The following is a 23,755-nucleotide window of genomic DNA, read 5'->3' as shown; positions in this document are numbered from 1 at the left end:
TGGAACATCATGACTGCTGAAACAGGATAACTTGAAGTGGTTTAGCTTTTGTACTGAAGGTTTTGCATAGCTTTTCTCATACCCGAGTGGGGAGGATGGGTATGTAGTGGATAAAGGCCTTCCCATAAAAAAACCTTCTTTGAAGTGTTCCAAGTGAGGTACATAGACTTCAGGGAGGTACAGTAGGAGGTTTACTTCATTATCAAGTAATAATAATCCTTATGAGAGACAGACTGTTCCAGAAAAATCACTTTGATGATCAAGTAAATTTTTTTTCTGAATTTTTTTTCACCTTCTCTGTTTGGCTTTTTGAAGCCTTTTTTTTTTTTTCTTTAAGTGTTGTCACTGATCCTAGAAAATGAGCCAAATAGGAGTTTCCGTTTGTAACCTTTCACCACCTCATACCTCCTGTAGCTGAGTGATTCTAGAAGTAGAGCAGGTCGCTGACATTTGCCTCAAGACTTTGTCTCTTTGAAAGATAGTAAATGTCACATAAACTCTTCCCTATTCAAGGGACTATTCTGTCTGCCAGAGGCTGCTTCCTTTCTGGCTCTTTTGCTCTTCTACTAGCACAGAGCAGCTGGAGAGTGGACCAAGGATTTGGTCTTCTCTCCCATCCAAGCTGACATCTTTTGGTCAGAAGTTAGTGAAGAGTTTTAAGTTAGTTCTTATGTTGCCAGGAGGGCTGTCCAACGCTGTACCTCTCCAACTGGGTGGCAAGGTAGTACCAACACAAGCCATACTAACATTTCAAAATTGGACTTTGAGCATATGCAGAGTTAGAGAAACTCAGGCTGGCATGACTGGGAATTTTCTAGTTTTTGCTGGCTTTGTGCATGCTATAATCTGCAGTGTCTGGCCAGCTGAGAGGAACTTAAATGGATTACTTTTAAGAAGTACATTTCCATGGTCTGGCTGTCAGCTGCCTCCAGATAGGATTTTGTCATGAGACTCACTGCCAGTCTCTTAAAAACTAAACTTTGAAGCAAGTTTTGGGCTGGTTCATAAATTGCAAGGTTAAATTACAAGTCTCTCCATTACCCCTGCCCAAAGATACTGTATATAATAGTTCTCTCATCGTGACAATCTAATGGGGATAAATCGCTGGAAGCATTTCTCTAAAGGTATATAGGAAAAATAGGAAAAATAGCCTATAGACATCCACCCACAAATACATACTCACAGTAGTAAGTCTTTTACTTAGTTCTCCTTGTGGTTAAAGCTAGATAGGGTGGTAAGCATGGGAAGAATTATTTTATGGCAATTGTACAAGAATTTTGCTCAGTGAAAACATAGTCTGACTCTCATATTGAGACTTGGAACATCACTTTCTTGTGCCAAGTCAGATCACTGAAATTAAACTTTTAAAAAATAGTGCTTGAATTTGGATCATATGGTCTGGATCTGAGGTAGGAATTCTTTTTTTGCTGTTGAATTATCAAACAGGAAAACTGTCTGACTCTGTGGGAGACACTGGAAAAATTGGTTTATTTCTTATCTAGGCGTCATCACGTCACAGAACATCAGTGTTGGCTGGAGCTGAAGGACGGTCCAGGTTATATTTTTCTGAAACATAATTAAAATCAGAAGTTGTGCAAGTGAGGTTTTTTTGCTTACGCAGAGGTAGCAAAATTAGGAAAGATTAGGAAAGATTAGCATTAGGAAAGTCAGGCAGAGAAGCCTGTGCTGTTGTAGCTCCAATGTCAATGCAATTTTTCTTGCATGCTGCTCAGAAGTTGCCTTTGTAGTGAGAGTATTGTCAAAATCTATACTTGGTGAAAAAGCTAAACAGAAATAAAACCAGGGAAAATTTCCATCTGCATCCACCTGAGATACTTTTTCCTTTTTAAAATGAACCTTTTTCTCTGCTTTCTCCAGTGAAAAGTTCCATTTGAGCCTGAAAGGAAATGTTTCATTTTGTGACATTTACAAGAAAAGCTGAAGGAATGAAGATGTGCATACCCAGAAGTGATCCTCTTATGTCCTTTTAGCTGAGTCTACTGGTTAGCTGTATCAGGCATAGCCTTTCCTTGAGAGGGCCTGAAGCAGTGTTCTCTCTCCCTGCAGTCAGCAGGTACCTTGGGGAGGGAGGAAGGACCATGCAGGAGTGGAAGACGTTCTCCATCATTCCAGTCAGCACTATTCCATCACCATGCAGCATTAGACAGAAGGTTTTATTCCCTGCATTTAAGCTTGTAACCAATAGGTAGGAGACTGAATTCTTTCATCAGTTATCTGAACACTGATTTACTGGTGTTTAAAATTAAGCATATGGAAAGCTTCTTTAAATTAATGAGACTTTAAATAGAGCATAAGTATACTGTTAATCATCTGTTTAAGAAACCTGTAAGAGTACAGACCCAAAGAATGCAGTAAGGTTTGCCTAAAGATAAAGGATGGTTTATGGAGGATTTGATTTGAAGAGCATATAGGGCCTTCTTTAAAAAAAAACAACCAAACAAACAAACAAAAAAAAAACAAAACCAAACAACTTTAAAGTATTTCATAGGGAAATAATCCTTTGATTATCACTTCTGGTCTTTGCCTGATTCTGGATTATTTACAAAGGTCCTTCCCTTGCTTATTTCGTCTGAGTGGGTTTTTAGAAAAACTTCTGGACTCCAGTATTTATAAGTTTCAGAAATACTTTTGACATACAGCTGAAATGCAGAATCATTACTGTGCGCAACATGTTTGTCAGAGAGTAACAATTAGTTTAGATGGCCAGATGTGAAACTCTGAAAAAAAAAGAAGTCGTAATGGATGTACTTGCAGGAACCCCCTTTCTCCCTTAGCTCTAATTGTGCAAATGGCACTGAGATAATGCTATAATTGTTTGTCTTTTCTGTGAAGCTAATATGAAGATTAAAGTACCATCTGGCTTTTTGAAAGCTAAAGTTAGAAAACCTCTGGCTTGAAAGAAACAAGCACTTAGATCCTTGTTGGGTGGACATTTTAAATGTAATTTAAATTTGCTCGTCTCAAGTTAAAATTCTAACCACAAATCAGCACTCAGAGCTTTTCCCTTTTCATAAGAGCTAAGATCCTAGCAAAAATTTTTCAAAGTACTTTTTCCTGGAGGTTTCTGATAACTTTGGATTTGTTCTTGTATTTATGCTCCAATAGAGTTTAAAGACAGAACCTGAAAAGTATATCTGGTTGAACAATTTCACAATAAAGATTGGGTTTTTTCTTTGTGAAATTGCCATTTTTTCAAAAACATTTTTTAAAAGTTGCCAGCATTACTAGAACTATACTTTTTTCACATTTATATCAATTTTACTATGACATTTTGACAAATCTTTTTACTTAATGTTACTTTTAGAATCTTAAATAATTTTCACAATCATTACAGAAAAAATATCTTTTTAATTCATGCTTCATCTGTGCAATCCATTTTTTCATGAAATATTTAGGAATTAATTTAAATAAAAATTGATTAATTTATATTAACCAGAAATTTCACAGAAAAATAAAATGAAGTTTTTTTGAGCTCTATGAAACAAACAATTTCAGGGGTTTTTGTAAATTAAATTATTTTTCTTGGATTTTTTTAATTACCTATTCATCTAAAAATTGCAGTTGACAGTGTAGAGTAATTATTAGTGAAGATTTCATTAGAAAGAATTCAACAGGGCTGTTAGTGATGAAAATATTGTGTCTAGTTTTGTTCCAGGCAACATTACTACTATTAGAACCAGAAACCCACTCCTGTTGGATTACTGTTGTATAAAATTTAGCCTATAAACAAACACATATAGGAACTCCCCACCACTTTCCCTCTACCCTCCACCACCACCCCTAATGTCAAAGATGCTGAAAAGGATCTCCATGTCTGAGAGCAAAATATATTCGTTTTTTGTCTGGGATCCCTGCATTAAAAAAGTAAACAAAATTGCAAGTGATAGTATGGAAAAGTAAGAGGGCTCAAGAATCACGTCTTTGCCTGACCAGTGAGCTGTTTCAACGGAATAACGTCTGCAGCAATAAGAGAGAAGCTTGTACTCTCTCACTGTGGGCAGCCCTATGTACCTCTACTGCATATTTTCTATATGGATCAGAGAAATTCCCTCTGCATCAAACCAGATCTCTTCCTGAGCCTAAGTGGAACAGTGTTAAAAGTTCAAAAGAAAACTAGAGTCATTATTAAAAAAGGAATCTAAATGATAATGTGGACGGTGGTATACTGCCTGGAGGAGTCTTGAGTATGAATGTAGTGAAATCACCACCTGTGTTGCTTCTACAAAGGTAAATAAGGTGCCTGGGCACCTAATAGCATAATAAGTTTGGGTAACTGGCTTAGACATAAAGATCAAATACCTTCCTACCTATGTTTCAAGTCAGTGGACCTCACATGGACAAACATTCATGTGGGAGAGACCATCTACCTACAGCTGTGTTGGGAGAATGTTAGGGGATGAACATCCATTAAGGCTGACTTTGTGAGAGACCTCTCTTGTAGTGAGTTAAGTTGTTTTAGATAGTCTTTTTCCTGAATGTTTTTTTGTCCATTTGCTCTCACTCAAAGAATCCAGTCAATTTGCCCATATCTCAAGCTTCCTATAGAGTCTTTCCCCCTACCCTCGAAGTGAATTTACAAACCACTGGTTTAGTGGTCCACTGAAAAGGGATTGGCCACAGTGTTCACATACCAGCTTTGACTGCATTATTCAGGCTGGTTAGAAAGCGTAGCCAGTGGACATGGAAGTCTGTTTCAATAAAATGTTTTTCTGGAAATATTTAACACCTAAGATCCAGTTGAGATCCAGTGATTCCACTTCCCTTCGGAGTGAACTCAACGTGCTCCTTTGGACCAAGCAAACTTCAATTGGCTTGATGACTCTCTGAGGAGCAATCCTTGCTCTTCCTCTTGTGTTGTCTGACCACCAGTGCTGGGTTAAAAGCACTGAGCCTCGTTGAGATGAAGTGGCCTGATAGAAACAGCTGTTGTTGAGCCTGGTACCCCACTGTTGCTGCCCCACCACCTCCCGTTATGTGCCATTCCTGCCTTTCTCAGCAGGTTGCTCCTCTACTACTCTCACTGGTCCAGTCCTCACCTCACACCCATGCATAGACCTAGAGGACTCTGACCCTCAGGAGGGAGTCAAAATTACCCTCAAAGCCACCTGATAGCCAAATGTTAGTGCACTCCTCATTTGACAGTGCATTGAGGCATTTCTGCTTAAAAAAAAAATAAGAAAAAGAGATCATAGAATCATTGAATCATAGAATGGTTTGGGTTGGAAGGGACCTTAAAGATCATCTAGTTCCAACCCCACTGCCACGGGCAGAGAAATTCTCCACTACACCAGGTTGCCCAAAGCGTCATCCAACCTGGCCTTGAACACTTCCAGGGATGGGGCATCCAACTTCTCTGGGCAACCTGTTCCAGTGCCTCATCACCCTCAATGTAAAAAATTTCTTCCTTATATCTCAAAATCTCCCCTCTTTCAGTTTAAATCCATTGCCCCTTGTCCTATCACTACACGCCCTTGTAAAAAGTCCCTCTCCAGCTTTCCTGTAGGCCCCCTTTAGGTACTGGAAAGCTGCTATAAGATCACCGCGGAGCCTTCTCTTCTCCAGGCTGAACAGCCCCAACTCTCTCAGCCTGTCTTCATAGCAGAGGTGCTCCAGCCCTTGGATCATCTTCGTGGCCCTCCTCTGGACTCACTCCAGTAGCTCCATGTCCTTCTTGTGTCGGGGACTCCAGAGCTGAACACGGTATTCCAGGTGGGGTCTCACAAGAGCTGAGTAGAGGGGCAGAATCACCTCCCTCGACCTGCTGGCCACACTTCTTTTGATACAGCCCAGGAATACGATTTGGTTTTTGGGCTGCCAGTGCACATTGCCGGCTCATATTGAGCTTCTCATCCACCAGCACTCCCAAGTCCTTTTCCTCAGGGCTGCTCTCAATCCATTTTCCACCCAGCCTGTACTTGTGCTTGAGATTGCCCCGACCCACGTGCAGGACCTTGCACTTGGCCTTGTTGAACTTCATGAGGTTCTCACAGGCCCACGTCTCCAGCCTGTCAAGGTCCCTCTGGATGGCATCCCTTCCCTCCAGCATGTCCACAACACCACACAAGTTGGTGTCATCTGCAGACTTGCTGAGGGTGCACTCAATCCCACTGTCCATGTCTCCAACAGAGACGTTAAATAGCCCTGGTCCCAGTACTGACCCCTGAGGAACACCACTCGTCACAGGCCTCCACGTGGACATTGAACCACAACTCTTTGAGTGCGACAGTCCAGCCAATTCCTTATCCACCGAGTGGTCCATCCATCAAAACCATGTCTTTCCAGTTTAGAGACAAGGATGTCATGTGGGACAGATGTTTGGTAGCAGGACATTTTCAGTAAAGGCCTCCTGATTCTGCCAATGTAAGCAAACTTTATCTAGGGAGACCATGAGGCTAGATTTGGGAATTTGTTTAAAGTTGTGAGCCACTTTGTTGTCTTTTGGCAAGTTTTAAAATTGATATTTAGCAAAGCATGTAGTTACTGCTATGTGCTTCAGTCTCGGCTAGCTGATTTTTATTTAGCCATGTCTGTAAAATAAAACTCTCGCAGCTCAAACTCATTGAGATATCCATGTTTATGCATGAATTTAGGAATGACTTCTGGTGGGTTTTAGTTTGAATAGTCACTGTTGAGCAACACTGGAAAACAGCCGAGATATGAGCACAAACACCGACCTGTATAAATTCAAAGCCATTTCAGAAAATGATCTCTATAACTATTGTCTCACCTTCACTGACTGTAAAAATGAGAATGGTAACATTTGCCCACGGCAACTAGTGTTTCGAATATTAATTCGTATTTGTAAAGCACTTCAATGAGGTAAGTTACTCTTAATTCAGGACACCATTTGAGCATGTGTATATATACATAATCCTGTATTTTTACACCTAGCAAAAAGATGCAGTAAAGGAATCCTTTCTTTCTAAAATCCATGAACTTTATTTCATCAGCCAACTCCATAACACACAGCTGTCAGTAGCAATCTGTGTTGAGATTCCACTTGTCATTTCATTTTGATCTGGACAAGAATATGTTATATGTCTTGTGATTTCCTTCTAGATAAAACACTCCACTCAATACATATCATAATTTATCCTGGAGTATTTTTCAATAAAACTTGTTTTCTATCTGAAGAAAAATGTCCTCTTTTGTTCTTTTGCCCTTTGCCTCCCCAGTGCATAGTTTGGGACTGGGATTCCAATGGAAAGCATGACTTCATTGGAGAATTTAGCTCGACTTTCAAGGAAATGCGAGGAGCTATGGAAGGAAGACAGGTAAGTGGAAACCACCCAAGCAGTCTCAGTATGTAAGCTTTGTAGAGCAGTGTTCCTCAGACAATCCTGGAATAGAGCAGGTGATGTTGCCTTATCATCTCTCAGAAGTTAGTTGCTCTATTGATCTCTCTCATAGGTTTTACTGTTACCTGGACATGATAATCTGAAAATGCAAAAAGCAGCCTTTCCTGTACTTCCATGCCTGAAATATTCTGGGTCTTTTTCTAGTTCACATTCTACAGGCATTTCTTTCTGCTAAGATTTATTTCCCTTGAGGCCAAGCACATAGTTTCTATGAGATACTGTGCTGTTATGGCAAAGCAGATGCGCAGTCTGGGTGCTCAAAGCATTTTCCTTCTGGCCTGAAGGCCTTTATTGGGTCATTCTCTGTCTTCCTCGATTTCTCATGTGCTGCGTCCATTGCTGCCAGCTCTAACTTGAACCCATCACGATGAAACTAATCAGTTTCCGAAATATCTCATGAATTACTGCCCTGTGGAAAAACGAAATTGTTAGATTATTAATAATTTCACTTCTTTATGTCAGTCTGATCTTTTCAAATTGAAGTTGATGGTAATTATTGAATATGATCAATAATTTTGCATGTCTAATTCCATAAATTGTCATTTTATTATTTTATTATAACTTATTCCTGAAAGTGTTAGTTTTGATAAATTCTCTGAGGGGGATTTAAAAATGTTGACTTACTAATGTCCTGATAATTTGGATTCACTGCTACACTGCTTCACTCATAGGCTTTATTTGGGCTTTATATTAAGATTCTGTTTGTGATGTGTTAATAGCAAACAAAGAGTCAAAAGGTGTTTAATAAACAGTAAGCAGACAGACTATTCCATAGGTCAAGAAGTTTTTATGATTCTTCTAGATATTTTCTGTTGACATTCTTAGAACAACCTAGAGTTTAGCAAATGTTGCTTATGTGTGTAAAATACTGTTGATATATAGCAGTTATATGTTAACCCATTATAAGTAACTTCTGAACAGAACTTGTTTTGTTCTCTCAAATTAAGTCAGAGGATCAAAACTTAAACCAAAGTGAATTTGAGTGGAAATAAAACCTACCTAAAAAGGTAAACAGATTCCAGAGTGAATAACATCAACAAGACTGGTATTGTTGATGTTACAGTTGTAACATTGTATTGTGTTGTTACAACAACACTCCAATTTTGTATATATACAGCTGTGGCTGGGGAAAGGGCTGTATGAGAATCGTAAAGGGTGTGTTTTTCCAATGTAAATGTCTCCAAAAGAGCATCCCAGTCCTTCCCAAACAGCTTGTTGGCCAAGACAAGAGACTTGCAGTCCAGCGTGCCAGGCATGGCTGTGAAGGATAAATTATGTATTCTTTATTATGATGGAGAAACAGTGTGCTCTTTTCATTCTCTGCTAGTGAAAATGATGGTTACTCCTTCAGAGGCATAAGAAGTTTGTACAGCCACTTGTCAATTCTTGTTCTAGGTTGACACTGCAGTATCAGAGTGCCATCCAGGAAAGTTTTTCATGTTACACAATGCTTCAAGTGCCTAAACCTTTGTCTTGCTAAGGGCCTGCCATTTGCCATTCGGCAGGCTGTCTTTCACCGGTAACTTTGCAATGTGCTTTTCACTGCAAAAGTGCAGCTTTTCTTCTCCCTTGGTAGTGTTATTTCTCCCTTGCCGCTCTCATTGTGTTGTTACTGTGCAGTTATTCTGTGGGCTTGTACCTGCAAAACCCAATGCTGTTGTTATAGCCAGTTCTCATGAGACGCAATTGCCACCAGTGTGAGAATCAGTCCTTCTTCCCCTCCTCTTTTCTAATCCTTGTTTTGTAGCCTATTCTAGATGAAAACAAGATTTAGTGGATAAGAAAGCAGGTAATACTCATTTAAGTGACTAATAAATATTGCCCCAAAAATATACATGCACAAGCTAGATGGCCCTTGCACCTGATGAAAGCACGCTTTGGTGAACCCTAACAGCGTGATAAGCAAGAACAAGCAGTACACAGTTTGAGCAGATCCTGGTGAAAACAATTTCGTTATTATGGAAAAAGTGAGAGATCACATGTTATATAGGAGAGGTTGCTTATGTGGGAGACTATATCACTTGACACTTGGCTGGAGCCAGAGGACAATTTCCCTTTCTCTTTCTCTCTCTCTCCCTCCCTCCCTTATCCTCTTACCTTTTTCTCTGTTCTCCAGAAATAACTATTGCTGCTAAAGGCAATATAGGCCACTATCTTTGGACCCCATAAATACATCTTAGTGCATAGTTTATCTCAATATGCTTTGGGCAACATTAAGCAATGTGATTAGTGTTTGTCTGTTTTTTCTTTAGTTTTATTCTCCCCAAAGAAACAAGCATGTGCAGTGGAGTGTTTACCTTGAATAAAAGGGATTTAGTAAAACTTGAGGGAATGGCAGAAGAGAAGGAGGGGGTTTTGCCTTCAAGTGGATGTGTTGCTAAGTATTTCTAATAAGGAAGGCCACATCAGAGAAATGTAATTATATGTGGGTGAGGAGACGAGTAAGTTAGACATAGTCCTTTGTTCCTACAGGAGACTTTTTCATAGCCTCAGACCAGAAAATGTTCTGTTTTCCATGTAGTACTCCTTTCAATCAGAGGAATAAAACTTCCAGCTACATCCTTCATCCCATGGCATTAAGCATTCTTTCACATAGCATCACAACAGTGAGTGTCGAATATGAGGACCAAAACCTGAAATTTCATCTCAGATGCTGTGGAAGCCAATGTAAGGAGCAGAACTCAGATCTGACATACCTATTTGAGTTGTTAAGGAGACACAGTGAAACTTTTTATTCTGGCTATATTTTCTTTTGTGCAGTAGACTTTATGGCCAGCTACAGTACATTGCTATAGTTCTGTCAAAAGATAATCAAAACACCCTAACGATTGTCAGCCAGGGTTTTTCACTCTCACAGGCAACTGGAGAGAATAGGAGGGAACATTTATCATTGATGAGGGATCCAGGAACTCTCCTTAAGTACCATCTGCAAATCTGTGCAGTGTTAAAGGAGGCTACACCAATGGCACAACTCTCCCTCTCTGACCATCAGCAACATCTGTATTAGATGTTATCAGTTCCATAAGTTGTTAGAAGAGCATTAGGTGGTAAGGGTGGGTAATGACCTAGTAGTTTGTACTGGTGAGCAGGAAGAACTGTGTGTCATCTGTGAACTCCTATCACTTCTCACTATTTCATCAGCTCACCTCATCTCTGGAGGAGTTGACAAGGATCTTGAAGTTGCCTTTTAATTGTGCGCAGTTCATCCTCCAGAAAACACAGAATATTCTGACGCATTCTTCAGCCTCGCCTTCGACTGTTACAGAACGACTTGAGATGGTCAGAATGGTCATGTGTCACCTACTTACTTAAAGGAGGTGATGGTGCTTTTAGGACTGTTTCATTTCCATCCCTGGGCTGGGTGCTGACTATCTCAAATTTTGAGTGTCAGCCTCTGATCAGATGGGTGCATAGTTGGCTTGCTGGCTTGCCTCTGCTGTGAGATTTCTTGGGAATTTGTGTTTAAGGCCAAGCATCATTTAGATAAATGTGAATCTAGCACTGGCAGCTTACTAGTGATTGAACCAGTAGTATGTGAAGGAAGGAGAGAAGATTCGTTTTCCGAGTGATTGATCACCTGTTTCAATCAGGAATGGCATGAGTAGTTTATGAATTTATTTCCTAAATGTGACAGGTCCTGGGTGAGATTCGCAAGTCTTGATTATGACTCCTTCAGAGTGACGGTTGCTTCTCCGTGACTGAAATAACTGAATTCTGGGAAAGCTGCTTGGTCTTTGGTTGATGGTACAGATGAAATTAATTCATGCTGTTTAAGAAGACTTCCTGATCATGGAAAACCTCAGAATAATAGCTTGGTGTGTGTTTCTGTTCCACAACTACCGTGTTGTCAGAGACTGTTATATTCTGACACCTAGCCCGTTTTCATCCTGACCACAGATAAAAAATGGCACAAAGGCATCCTGTTGTTCAAATGCACATCAGAAGCAGATATTTCTAAACCTTCTTTGTAACATTTCCTGCTCTTCCAAAATTAATCATTTACTCCTTCACCATAATCTTGACACAAGAAAACACAGTAAGAACAAGACCATCCCTACTTGTGACAATTGGGTTTTTTTTAGTGAATTACTAGTAAATACATTGAGTTTATTGTATGCTTAGGGTTTGTTCCAAATATATGTATAATATATATATTTTAATATGTCTGTATAGTGGCAGTTTTGTAAGGTTTTACTGATATTAATCTATCAAATATTTTAAAACAAGGTTAGAAAAGCTTGATAAAAATTTAAAGACTATTAAGGCTTTTCATAGTTGAAAGGAGAAATCCTCCACTAATGAGGAAAAAAGTTACAAATTTTTTTCTAAATGGAAGCAAGAAAACCAGAGGGATTTGGGGGAAAAAAAAAGTCATAGAAACATAAACCACCTGGATCGGCGTGCAGCACAGGAGTTACGTAAGGGAAAAATCTGTTCCTGTATTACATATAAATGAGCATGTGTGTATATGCACATACACGGAAGGGGACGGAGAAACCCTACTATGCTTACCAGCTCCACTGACATTCCCACAAGTCTGGGGTGTTATTAGGAGGGGTAGGGAGGGCTGCTGAGGTGCACAAGATTGGATGGAGTCCTGAGGGCATGTGAGTTGGGTTCTCCCATTTGTCCAGATATCTGACTATGATCCTAACTCAGGGCCTTTGTATCAGGTAGCTATTCAGATAACTGAAGCATGGATGAGACCTTTAAGCCTTTGGTAACGGGCCAAGGAGTTTATTGTTGGCCCTGGAGAGGGCAACAGAGGCCTCAGAGGAGTGTGCAGCCATGTCGGGCACCTGCCGCATCCGTGTGATTAGGCAACCAGTGGTCCAACCTCGGGAACGCAGGTGAAGCTGGGGGCCTTGGCTGAGGAAACAAGAAGTGCTTTGATTTTCACTTCATTCCCCAGGTGCAAGTTTCCAGAGGAAACCTCTGCTAGTGATTAAAAGCAGCTCTTCTCTCATGGTGGATATCTTTCTGGGACAGAAGGAGAACAAAAAAAAAAACCACTATCCTGTCCACTTGCCTAAAGGGATGGCAGGAATAAACTGGCCTTTCAGGCTGGAGGAGTCGCAGTTCGCTTAGAAGTGCCTTGCTTTTCTTGAGGCATCAGAAAGAGATAACGCAGGATATAATGCTGCCTGCTATCGACTGGGTTTTTTCACCCTGTCCATTAGACCGTGATGGCTCCTGTGTCATTTACAAATTACGCGATTTGTTGCAGCAGCTGTTCATGAAGGAACAAGAGAGAAACAAAAGAATTGCAGGGGAGGAGGCAAGAGAACGTGATAACTCAAGCTTTGCCATAGCTCTCTACACCTTTCCTCACGGGACTACTCAATGTCCTGGTGTGCAAGCACAGTGTTCCAGAGAAAGCAACTCCTCTGTATCATGATTTCTCTTGCCTTAGCATACATGAGACTCTCCTGACACCTTCATTTCCTTCTCTGAATAGCTTGTGCTATTGGTAGCCACATGCTGTTCAAAGTTTGGTTCTATGATGGTTACCTGCACTTAGTCACCTCTGCTTCTCTTTACTGATGTGTGGCATGGCTGGTCGCACTGTTCACTCTTCTCTTCTAAAGGTTTGGTAAAAGAAGGGGTAAGGATGTTTGGAAAGGCAGAATCCTTCTCTGCAGAGAGTAATATCTCCCATTGAGGGATCTCTGCTCCTCACTACAGTAACGAGAGGATTAGGACCTTGCAAGTGTCAGCATTATTTCCTTGACTGTCATTGAAAAATATCTGGATGGAGTTTGGTTTACATTCAGAAATTCTCCACATGGTGGTTTAAATTTTGGGATATGAAAGAAACACCGAAGCAGTACAGTCTGGGGGTTCATCACCAACATTTGCAACAGTAATTATATTAACTTAACAGGAGATAGATAAAACCAGGTTGCTTTCTGTTTCATATTCACTGTGGTGTTTGACAGGGAAAGAGCTTGCATAGCCCAGAGCTGCCAGACATTTGAAGGAAATGCTAAGTGACTTTCAGAATGATGAATGCAAACTTCACAATGTTTACCATTAGCGTTAGATTGCAGACTGTTCACTAGTTTCAACTGAAAAGTTAATTTAAGAGACAAAAATGAATCGATAAAAACCAATGTCAGATACCCAATCAATATTGGGAATGCAGGAACAGACTGAAAATTAAGCTTGGCCTCACAGTGCAAGCAAAATATTTGAAAATTGTTTCTTGTTACTTACCTGCTTAGAGCTATATTCAGAACTCTGTTCCTTTTAGAAGAGCTGGAGATATGACAAGGCCTGTATAGGGAATTTCCTTAAATGATGCTTGTCACATCTTCAGCTCGAACTTTGGGAATTGCCGAGGTCAGAACTGGATCTTGATGGGTAAGTGAAAATTGAAAGTTTAATGTAAAACTGTCTTACTGTTTTTTTACTCCTACCTGTGAACTAGGAAAGGACTTCTCCCTCCCCTCCTCTCCTATTCCCTTCCCTTCTTTGTACTATCACATCAACATATTTAATAGGTGCAAAATTCTTTCTGTTTCCCTGCTTTGTAGGAATCTGCTAGTCTGGTCTTTGCTTTATTATCTGCATAAGCCAATGACATGTTAGTGACTTGCACATGGAATATTTTAATGAGCTTTAGGTAGTTGCTGAGAATTGTTATCCTTACATCTTAAAATCCATTGCAAAGGTAGGTGAACATTCGTTGTTGCATTTTATAGTTAGCACAGAGAAGCTGAGAGACTGGCCACAGGCACAGATTCTTCTCCCCTTAAATAGTGTTTTCTGCCACTTTGGTCTTTATATAGTGTAAACTTCTCCCAGAAACCAATTACATGAACTTAACGTTTATCAGGCTTAAACAATCCTTTTCCCAAGGAGGAGAATTATGTGCGTAGTGTAAGGGTTCATATAGGTCAGGCCTTGTTTAAACATGCACATTGAAAAGTGTTCATGTTGGAGGATGATAAAATTAAGGAAGTGCACATTGGACATTCAGAGGAAAGCAATAAGGTCTCTCTAGTGTAGTTCAGTGTCAAAGGGAGGAACACAAATCCTGACTCCTTTTTTTTCCCTCTATTCAATATACTACAGTTTCTTTATAATATACAAACAGCACAATTTCTCTATAGGAATGCTTCCAATAAGTTTGGAGACAAGTGTATACTAAACCATTTTGCCAGACAGCAATGTATCAAGATGCAAGTGGGCAGTGCTTTTGCCTTGCTGTCAGATTGCTTTCCCAAATATGAGCTTATTGCACTCTGGCGTTGTGTCACAGAGTGCTCTCTTTAATGAGAGAGAACGGCTTTTATTTCTTAAGCCTGACTGCTTCTCTTGAGTAGAGGAAAAATGTTTATGGAGGATTTCCCCTGAACATGTGGGCTTGCATCTGCCTGTCTTCTCAGTTGGAAAATTCATTTCACAAGACAAATAATTGAGCTGTAGGCTAACTGGGAGAGCAAGCAGAAGTGCTTCCTGTGGCTGGAACGTTTTTCTGTCTTTTCCCATTCTTCACTGTCACTTGTCTCCAGTAGCACAGTGATGAAAATACTCCCTCTCCCTTGAGCATATGAGGTCTCATATTGCTCCAAAGCTATATGTTTTGCCTCCCCTTTTTTGACTTTTGACAAAAGCTCTAAGTTTAAAATACTTCAGAGACATCCAAATAGTTGCAGTTAGGCAATAGTTTGAAGCTCAATGAAATCGCTGGGACTGTTCATAAGGTAAAAATGATTTTATGTGCTCAAACACTTTGCTCAGACAGATCCTCTGTGCAGGTCTTCACTATACACAAATTATTGGAACACTTAAGACAGATATGTTTTGTTTCAAAATATCTAATAGGGATTTTTAGATAATGGACCATCCTAGTTTGGAGGTATATTCTTTATGTTATCCAACATAACATTAGCAGTTCCCGTGTTTTCTCCTAGAGTTTGCAAATAATGCCCTGAAAGAAAATAGTAATGTTCTTAACCATATTTAATAACATATTACCTTTACAAATCTGAATTTACAAATGCCAATAGATACTTGCATATACAAGCGTATATTTTAGTCTTGCAGTAAGAGGCATCAATAATATGTAGTCATTAGAGGTCAGTGTCTGAAAGCTTGGCCTTATCAATATGCATGAACCAGAGGAGGGCAGAACACTTGAAGCAGAAATTAGTAAGACTCAGGGAGATGTTATGATGGTGTTGTGGTTAGGCAAAACCAGGACAGATGGGAACAAGACAACGTATTTTAGTAACAAGGTAGGACTACTTTGCTGTAAAATTGACTATTTGTAAATAAAAATAACCAGAACATTTTCAAAAAAAGGGTTTTAATATATTCCTAAGGATAATTTTCAAATTTATCAATAATTAGTTAACTGCATCTTTGTGCACTTCTAATGATTTTCTTAACTTTTTATTTTACTATTAGACTTAAAGGAAAAACTATTGCTGTCTTTCAAGAGAGAGTGAAATGATCTCTGGTCAGAATTTCTCTGATCATGACTTTAATACAAAACACCAGTGTCACTGCATAGGTAATTTTGCAGTTAATACAATGCATCAGGTTGCTCTCTCAAGTATTTTCATTTGTATTAAATTCTCTCTTTTTTTCTCGTCTTAAATGATCTCAAAAGATTCTCAATCTCACTTATGTAACACCTGAACCTACAAGACTGGAAGACTACAACACACGAATCTAGATATCCCTCTCCACACGTATACGTTTGAAGACAGATGTTTGCCCTGGGCCTTTTTCTGTTAAGATCATTCTCTGCATAGTTCATGGTTTTCATTTTTTCTTCTATTTGCACCATTATTTTATAGGATTTAGTCAACCGTGGAAATCAGTGCCATTTTTGTTAATTATTCAATTTGTACATAAATTTTCCTTCAAGCAGTGACTGCTATTTCTCGTAGGTACAATGGGAATGCATTAACCCCAAGTACAAAGCAAAGAAGAAGAATTACAAGAACTCAGGCATTGTCATCCTTAACCAGTGCAAGGTAAATACATGTTTTTGCTCTTTGGCTGTTTCTTTACTAAGCTGTCACCAAAATATTTCAATGACGTGAAACAAATCCACAACAAAGTGAAACTGCCTGTAGAATAGCAATGGAAGCTGATCCACTACAAAAAGTAAAGACAAGGACTTCGGTCCCAAAAGTAAGCTGACTGTCCCCAACTCTCTTCTTTGATTTCTCTTGCCGTATCCCTGCTGTTGTGCAATGGAGTAGGCAGTACTAAACTCTTACACCTACAGGCTTGCCTATTGGCCTTCTGTGTGTTTCCTTTCTAACCCTCCTATCATTTCTACAAAATTGCTCTTGTTACTCCGAAACCAAGAGCAAAATTTCCACTGACTTCCCACTGAGAACGAGCAGAGTTCAGTTCTACTTTTGGTGTGAATTTTCCTTTCTGTAGTTTTAGAATTTTGTTATTTTCTCTGTTTACATTTTTGTTTCTGTCTCAGACTATATTTAATGCTCTCTTCCTTTACCTTATTTTCAATTAGTCCTCTCTCTCCTTCCAATTTACTGTTTTCAGGCAGTTCTCTGATGTTTTATCAGTACACAGCTAATTTAAATGCCTTGCTTTCTTGTCTGCAGATCCACAAGATGCATTCTTTCCTAGATTATATCATGGGAGGCTGCCAAATACAGTTTACAGTAAGTGTCTTATTTCTCTAACTGGTTTTAAAGGAAGAGAATCCCTTTAGATACTGATTCATTACTTACATCGTGAAATGATTCTTACATGCCATTCCTTGGTAAATTATTAAGGTCTTCTTGTAAAATGTATTAAGCTCAGAAAATAAAACTATGCTAATGCAGTAAGATTTTTCTTGGACATGCTGATTTACTTTTTATTTTTTGCAGCAATGACAATCATGTTGCAAAAAGTAGAGACAACTTCATAGAGGGATGAGAAGCTAAGCTGGTGTAGTCCCACTGATTTCATCTGAGCTATACCCAGTCCCAAAAGGTGGAGAAATGAATAAGCCCCTGTGACAGTCCTGAATGGCCTTTGGCTTTTGAGCCTCAGTTTTCTCACAAGAATTTCTAATAACTCCCCTTGCTGCGACTGTCACAGGGGTGAAGCTCATCTCATCTGTCTTTAGCTGCTTAAATGTTAGATGTCCTGTTCATCAATCCTATGGGCCAGTCTTGCTTTCCAGAATGAGTCCTCCATTAAAGCAAGTTGTTTCCCATCTAATGGTGCCATACGAAAGTCATAGGCAGATAGTCCAGCCAGGGACCTCTCTGTCAGTCAGGGGTAAATGCTAGGGAAAATATTGATGTTTCATACCTTAGACATAGCTGCCAACAGTAAGATGGCACTATTAATTTCAAGGAAAAGGGGGTAAAATTATTTGCAAAGTGCTTCATAAACAGAAATACAACACCTTGCGTTTCCAAATAATAATTTTTGGAAACATTTAATTCTGCATAGTTTGATCTTTTTTCTTTCTTTTTCTTTTTCTTTTTCTTTTTCTTTTTCTTTTTCTTTTTCTTTTTCTTTTTCTTTTTCTTTTTCTCTTTTTCTTTTTCTGATTTTGAATCTGGGAAATAAAATAAAATAAATAATATAAAATAAAATAAAATAATATAAATAAAATATCGGTATTTCCCGTAGCATAGGAATACAGATTGTAGCTTAGTTCCAGTCTGGTTTATGTGACTTCTAATTTCATGCCAATTACAGGGGTAAAATCTAACGCTCCAAGGTAATAGTCTTTTTCTGGAGTTCTCTTCTTTTCCTGTAGCACCCTGCCCTGTTTCTGCTTCCAGATATCAAGTATCAGACATTGGATGCTACTGAAATGTTCCATTTTACTTTTTCCAGATAAGCCTTCATTTTCCAAAAAGTTTTAACATAAAAAAGAAAGATTTTTTTTTGTCCCAGCAGAAAGTTCCAGCAACAGCAGCAGCTATAGACAGTAGTGGATTGTCTTCTGATGTATGAAGCAGCTTTTTGAGGTGTACACATGCACTTTGTCAGTACACCTCGCAAACTCGTTGAATAATAGCCAGAACTGAGGACCGTGTTTCTGGTTTTGAAGGAAATACCTAATGTAGGGGACAAAGATTTTTATAGTTGTCTTCTCTGAAGCAAAGCATCCTTTGTAATTACTCTCTGCCTTACCTGGCTGCTTCTTCTGTTATCCTCACATACCTGGAATGCCCATTTCTCCTCCAAATCTGAAGCTCGCCAATCTCTCAAAACCCCTTTAATCTGTTTCCTGACATTTTCTCCCTAAAAATCTGACTGGAAGAACTCAATTATCAAGTGTGTTCAAGGTCATTAGCTGAAAGACAGTAATGTCTTCAAGTAATATTTTAAAATCTTTTCTAATCAGGGCAGATGCTTAAGCACATGCAAACACTGGTTAATACGTATTTCCCACAACTCTAGCACAAGCACGAGTGCACTGTAACCCTTAGAAAGTGTCTAGGGATATACATATTATTATGTACAGCTGTGCTTTTCAAACTCTTTTTGATTCCTCCTAAATGTTTTCCAATGGAAGAACAAGTCCTTCCACAGTGCACTGAAGGGTCATGGCAATCTGCTTGCCTTCTGTTTACTAGTCACAGATTTCCTATTAGTAGGCTGTGAACCACAAATTGGAAACTGCCATGTTAAAATGTGCTAAAATGGGTGGTATTGCTTCTACTATTTTCTATTCTTCTATTTTCCTATTTTAATATTTCATTTTGCTGAAATGAAACAAAACCATTGATAATAGGAAACTTAGGTATACTCATCTGCAAGGATGGGCAGTGACGACATAAAGGAAATGAAAGATCCATTATACTGTGAACTATAGAGATCCCTAAATTACTGCTGACTTCAGTGGTAAATCCACCAGCTTCAGAATTGTGTAAACTCATCACTGTCAATTTTCAACCTACATGGACTCAGGGGAAGTCATTGTGGATGTCTCTGTGCCTATAGCTCTGTTCATGCATAACCCAGGTGTTCAACTTAAACATCGTCACAAGCTGACCACGTATTTACTTCCTCCTGCCTCAGTTGCACCAGTCCCCAGTGCTGATAGCACAGACTGGTTGTGAGCTGTGCTGCTGTTTCCAGAAACATATCAGAGATTCTCCAGTGGGCTCTGAAGCAAAAGAGTGCAGGCTACAGGAGAGATATTCAATGCTCCCTTACTGTCTGCACACATCATAGAATCTTCTTTTCACATAGTCCTAAACTGGTTAGTTCAGACCACTGAAATAGAGGAGGCCTATTCCTTCCACCTTCCCAGACTTCCATTTCTTTTAACTGGAATGGATCTGGCATTGTTTGAAACTCTTGCGGTACCTGTATGGTTGTTGTTGTCTTAATGCTAATGACATTTCTATTGAGTTCGTGCTGTGTACAGGCAGTACAATACAACTGCGATTTGAAAGAGCCCCCACTGGGGGAGGGAAACTGGGATGCTAAGCATACATTTGACAACAAAAAGCTGTAGTATGATGTACCTGCTAATTTAAGTCACTAATGAAGGCTTTGGTAACATCATGCTGTGTGTTCTTGGGATGCGTTGTGTATCTATTGTAGGAACATAGTTCGTCTCTGGAAAACAATGGTAAACTTTTACCTCAAAACCCATTTATTAAGAAGCTTTCATCTATAGAGATCAATAGTGCTGATTCCAGTCCGCTACTTTTATGCACTGCTTATTGCAAAACGCTCTGTCTCTTATCAGACTGTTCCCTGCTGCAGAAGAAATGTTCAGAAGTTGGCAGTGCAAATGGGTCTGTAGTCAGAAGACATTTTCGTCACTTTAGGAAATACAGCGGAAAGGATGGGTAACATGCATAAAAGGAACTGTAATAGAAAGATATATTGGACAGATTCTGTTTTAGGCAGGTCACAGTATTGGACAGGTTGATTTGTTGCTGACAGATCTAGCAGGAGCTCCAACCTATGCAAGATGTTTTTGGTGCAATGAAAATTGCCCTTTTACAAGGTTGAGGAAAAAAAGTACTAAGAGTGTAGTTATTGCTGTGTTATGTTCTTATTTAGCTATGGGAAGATGACTGGTACATTCAAACTGATACATTTAAAGATACACTGATAAAAATCAAATGTACACACTGTAAGAAAGATTCCTACTTGCTGCCCGCAAGATTAGCTCAGTTGTGATATTAGCCTAGCTTCTGTGATATGTTAGTTTTACAAACCCTTATCCTACTTGTTTGCACAAGATCTTGGTACTGCCAGGTAGTGCTAAAAGAGCAGAGCTCTGCATTGTTGTTTTGAAATCATGGCAAGTAACAGCAAACGTTTTTCTTAAAAGTCCTTCCCTTGGGAATCAAAGAGAGATTTGGATCAAAGTCAAGTACAGTGCATCCAAGTACAAATACTCATAAAGACTTCATCATAGAAAATTAGGGTATGTTTTACTTATCAGTAGATCTCTACTGCAAGGACCATTTCAAAAAAGGAGGCTTGTTTTGGCGGGGGTTGGGGGGGGGGTGTTCTTTCCCAAACATTAGCCACAGACTTTTTTCCAAGCTCATGAAACCCACTGCTTATTCCTACACTGTGCTCTTGTTTTCAGTTTAAAAGCATTTTGCTGTGACTAACAGACATGAAGGAAGATTTCTCCAGTTTTTTCTGGTGTGTTGCTTCAGCTTCATTAATGTCTGTTTTGAGGTTATCGATGAAAACACTTGCTTTTAACAATTTTAGAGGAATGTTTCCCTGTCATACAGTGGAATGTTTGCACTTTCTATAATCAGAACAAAAAACTAAAGTTAAATTAGTATCAGAGAAAATATGCATCTTTTTAAGAAAATATGCACACCTTGGCCAAGATTTTTGAAAAATAAGTGTCCCAAAACTAAGCTAATCCATACAAGTGTCTATGGATTTACCTCGAATTTCACAACCACTGGTGTTTCTTTCTTCCTCAGTTATGCACGTGCATGCAAGTGAGAAGATGAGAGATATGCCATTAATTTAATCAAGTTAAATCAAGCTATCAGTTTCAGAAAAACATCTATGTGGAAAACAGACTCGCTGCTTTAGTGCATGAACAGCAAGTAGGGAATGGAGGTGAAAGATTACTTTATTTGCAAGCCAAATCAAGCTCATATCTCCTGACTGAAATGTGATGAGGTGTAAGGAGATTCATAGTCGATCAAGGTGATGAAGAGATTTCCAAGCTAACTAGAGCCCAGTGAAAAATATTTTTTCTCAGCTGAGAGTTAGAGGTGGAAAATCAGAAACAGTGGGGAAAAGCCATGTTGGGTTGACCCAGTAGGATTTTTCTCTTTTAGTTTTTAGCAATAAAAAATAAGTTTCAGGAGAACTGTGTCCTTTTTTAAGGGAAAATGAAAATAGCATGTTTCATTTTCATTTTATAGCTGTGTAAAATAGTCTTCCCTGTGCCAAGCAAAGGCTCCATCTGGGGAAGCTGCACATTTGCAGAGGCAAGCTGGGATTTTGAAGTTCTTTTAGCCGCGTTCAGCAAGGCTCTTACCTGTCAACTGCACTGTAAAACTGAAATTGAACTCTGTGCATTTGTATCTATTGAAGATCCAGATATAAGGGTGTCGTGGGTTAGGCCGCTCTGGCAACTAAACCCTACACAGTCCCTCTCTCACCCTCCCCTACCCCAGGGATGAGGGAGAGAATCAAAGAAGAAAAAGAAAAGAGACCCATGGGTTGAGATAAGAACAATTTACTACTACCGCTACCAATGTATATATATACAGATATGTACAAGGATAAACATATACAAACGAGTGATGTGCGGTGTAATTTCTCACCACCCCTTGACCAAGGCCCATCTCATTCCAAAGCTGCAATCCCGAAACAGATAAAACTCGATACCACAATCCCGGATGAACGGGAGGCCCCGAGACAGAGAGCAAGAGAGAGAGAGAAAGCACTCTGAGAGTCCGAAAGTGAGAGTCCCGGAAGGGCAAAAGCCCTTCTTTCTGACTGACCCTCACTCTTATACTGGGCATGACGCTGCATGATATGGAATACTAATTGGCCAGTTTGGCCCTCAATCTTAAATTCAAGTACAAATCGTAAGGAGAGTCGTGGACCCCTTGTCCCGGCTATGCTCCCCCCTTATCCTGTTGTGCTCCTGCACACTGGCAAGAACCCGGCAAGCTGAAAAGTCCTTGAGACCTCAGTGCCAACTACAAACATCAGTGTGCTATCGACATTCTTCTCAGAGCGAGCCTCTGAGTAAAACCAAAACACGGAGCTCTTCTAGCTGCTAAAAAGAAGAGCTAACTCTGTCCCAGCTAAAACCAGGACAAAGGGTATTTTGGAGGAAGAGGTCATTGGGCAAAATCATAAGGAATTTTATAAATGACTTTGTTCCCTCTATGAGACCTTTTGTGTTTCTTGTTGCACCTTTTAGGAATTGCTAGAAAGCAGCATCAAAAATTCAGAAGAGGGCTTTCTGGTCCATGACAGTCATATCACAGGAAGATGCATGCCAGAGGATATCTTCAGTGAGAAGTACAAAGAGCATTTTAAAAGGGCGAAATGAATTTTAAGAGGATTCATTAATATTTGCTTTTACATTGAATGCTTCCCACAATCCTCTCTAAGACTTTTCAACACAAAAATCTTTGCAGGATCAAGCTTTATTTTTACTGTGCAGCTCACCTTTAAGCTTGCTGTCATCTATGAAATTGAAAGGGTTAATTATTTCATGCTTAGATGTTTTGAAGATAAAAAATACCAGACAGGCAGTATCTACTATTACTACAGCCACAGTAATGTTTAAAATACCTAAGAAATGTCCCTAACTGGAGTTTTAATTTATAGTTTTAGTAGGACTTTTAACTCTCTGGGGACGTTTTTGCTGCACATCTCTTATGTCCTGAACATCACCTCAGCTGGAATAATTTAATTATGAGAACCTAGAGATAGTTAATTTGATTCATCTGTATTAGAACATGATTTTCAACATAGAATAATAATGCAGTTGATTTTTTTTCCTAATTATGCCATTTTACTTTTATTATCTCTTATTTTATAAGCTGTCATTTACTTTTAGACATATTTATCTATACTACCCTAATTCAAATTTGATTAAGTATGCTGTAAAATGACCTTTACTTTAATGCTGCAATCTCTGCAGAAAACTGTTTCTGGTAATGATACATGGTTGGTGTGGGTATACTCATGCCCAGAAGAGCTCCACAACACATTGACTTTTCTCCTTTTCCAGGTAGCTATAGATTTCACTGCGTCAAATGGTGATCCTAGGAACAGCTGCTCACTGCACTACATCCACCCTTACCAACCCAATGAGTACTTGAAAGCATTGGTAGCTGTTGGGGAGATTTGCCAAGACTATGACAGGTAAATAACCACATTTCATAACAGAGTTGTCTTTAGAAAGTGTT

General features: G+C 39.3%; 1 protein-coding gene across 1 annotated transcript in view; it reads left to right on the top strand.

Annotated features, from left to right (window-relative positions):
• Positions 1 to 23,755, top strand: part of CPNE4 (copine 4) — a 201,067-nt gene that overhangs the window by 134,091 nt on the left and 43,221 nt on the right. Inside the window, exons 7-10 of the mRNA XM_086615143.1 lie at positions 7,197 to 7,295; positions 16,283 to 16,369; positions 16,973 to 17,032; positions 23,578 to 23,711. Of these exons, the coding sequence (XP_086471269.1) occupies positions 7,197 to 7,295; positions 16,283 to 16,369; positions 16,973 to 17,032; positions 23,578 to 23,711 (380 nt within the window). The remainder of the gene's footprint in view (positions 1 to 7,196; positions 7,296 to 16,282; positions 16,370 to 16,972; positions 17,033 to 23,577; positions 23,712 to 23,755) is intronic.

Source organism: Tauraco erythrolophus, chromosome 7 (assembly GCF_009769465.1).
Source record: "Tauraco erythrolophus isolate bTauEry1 chromosome 7, bTauEry1.pri, whole genome shotgun sequence".
In the NCBI taxonomy this organism is placed as follows: Eukaryota; Metazoa; Chordata; class Aves; order Musophagiformes; family Musophagidae; genus Tauraco; species Tauraco erythrolophus.
Note: the sequence above shows the minus strand (reverse complement) of the source record. Positions and strands in the feature narration are given on the sequence as shown.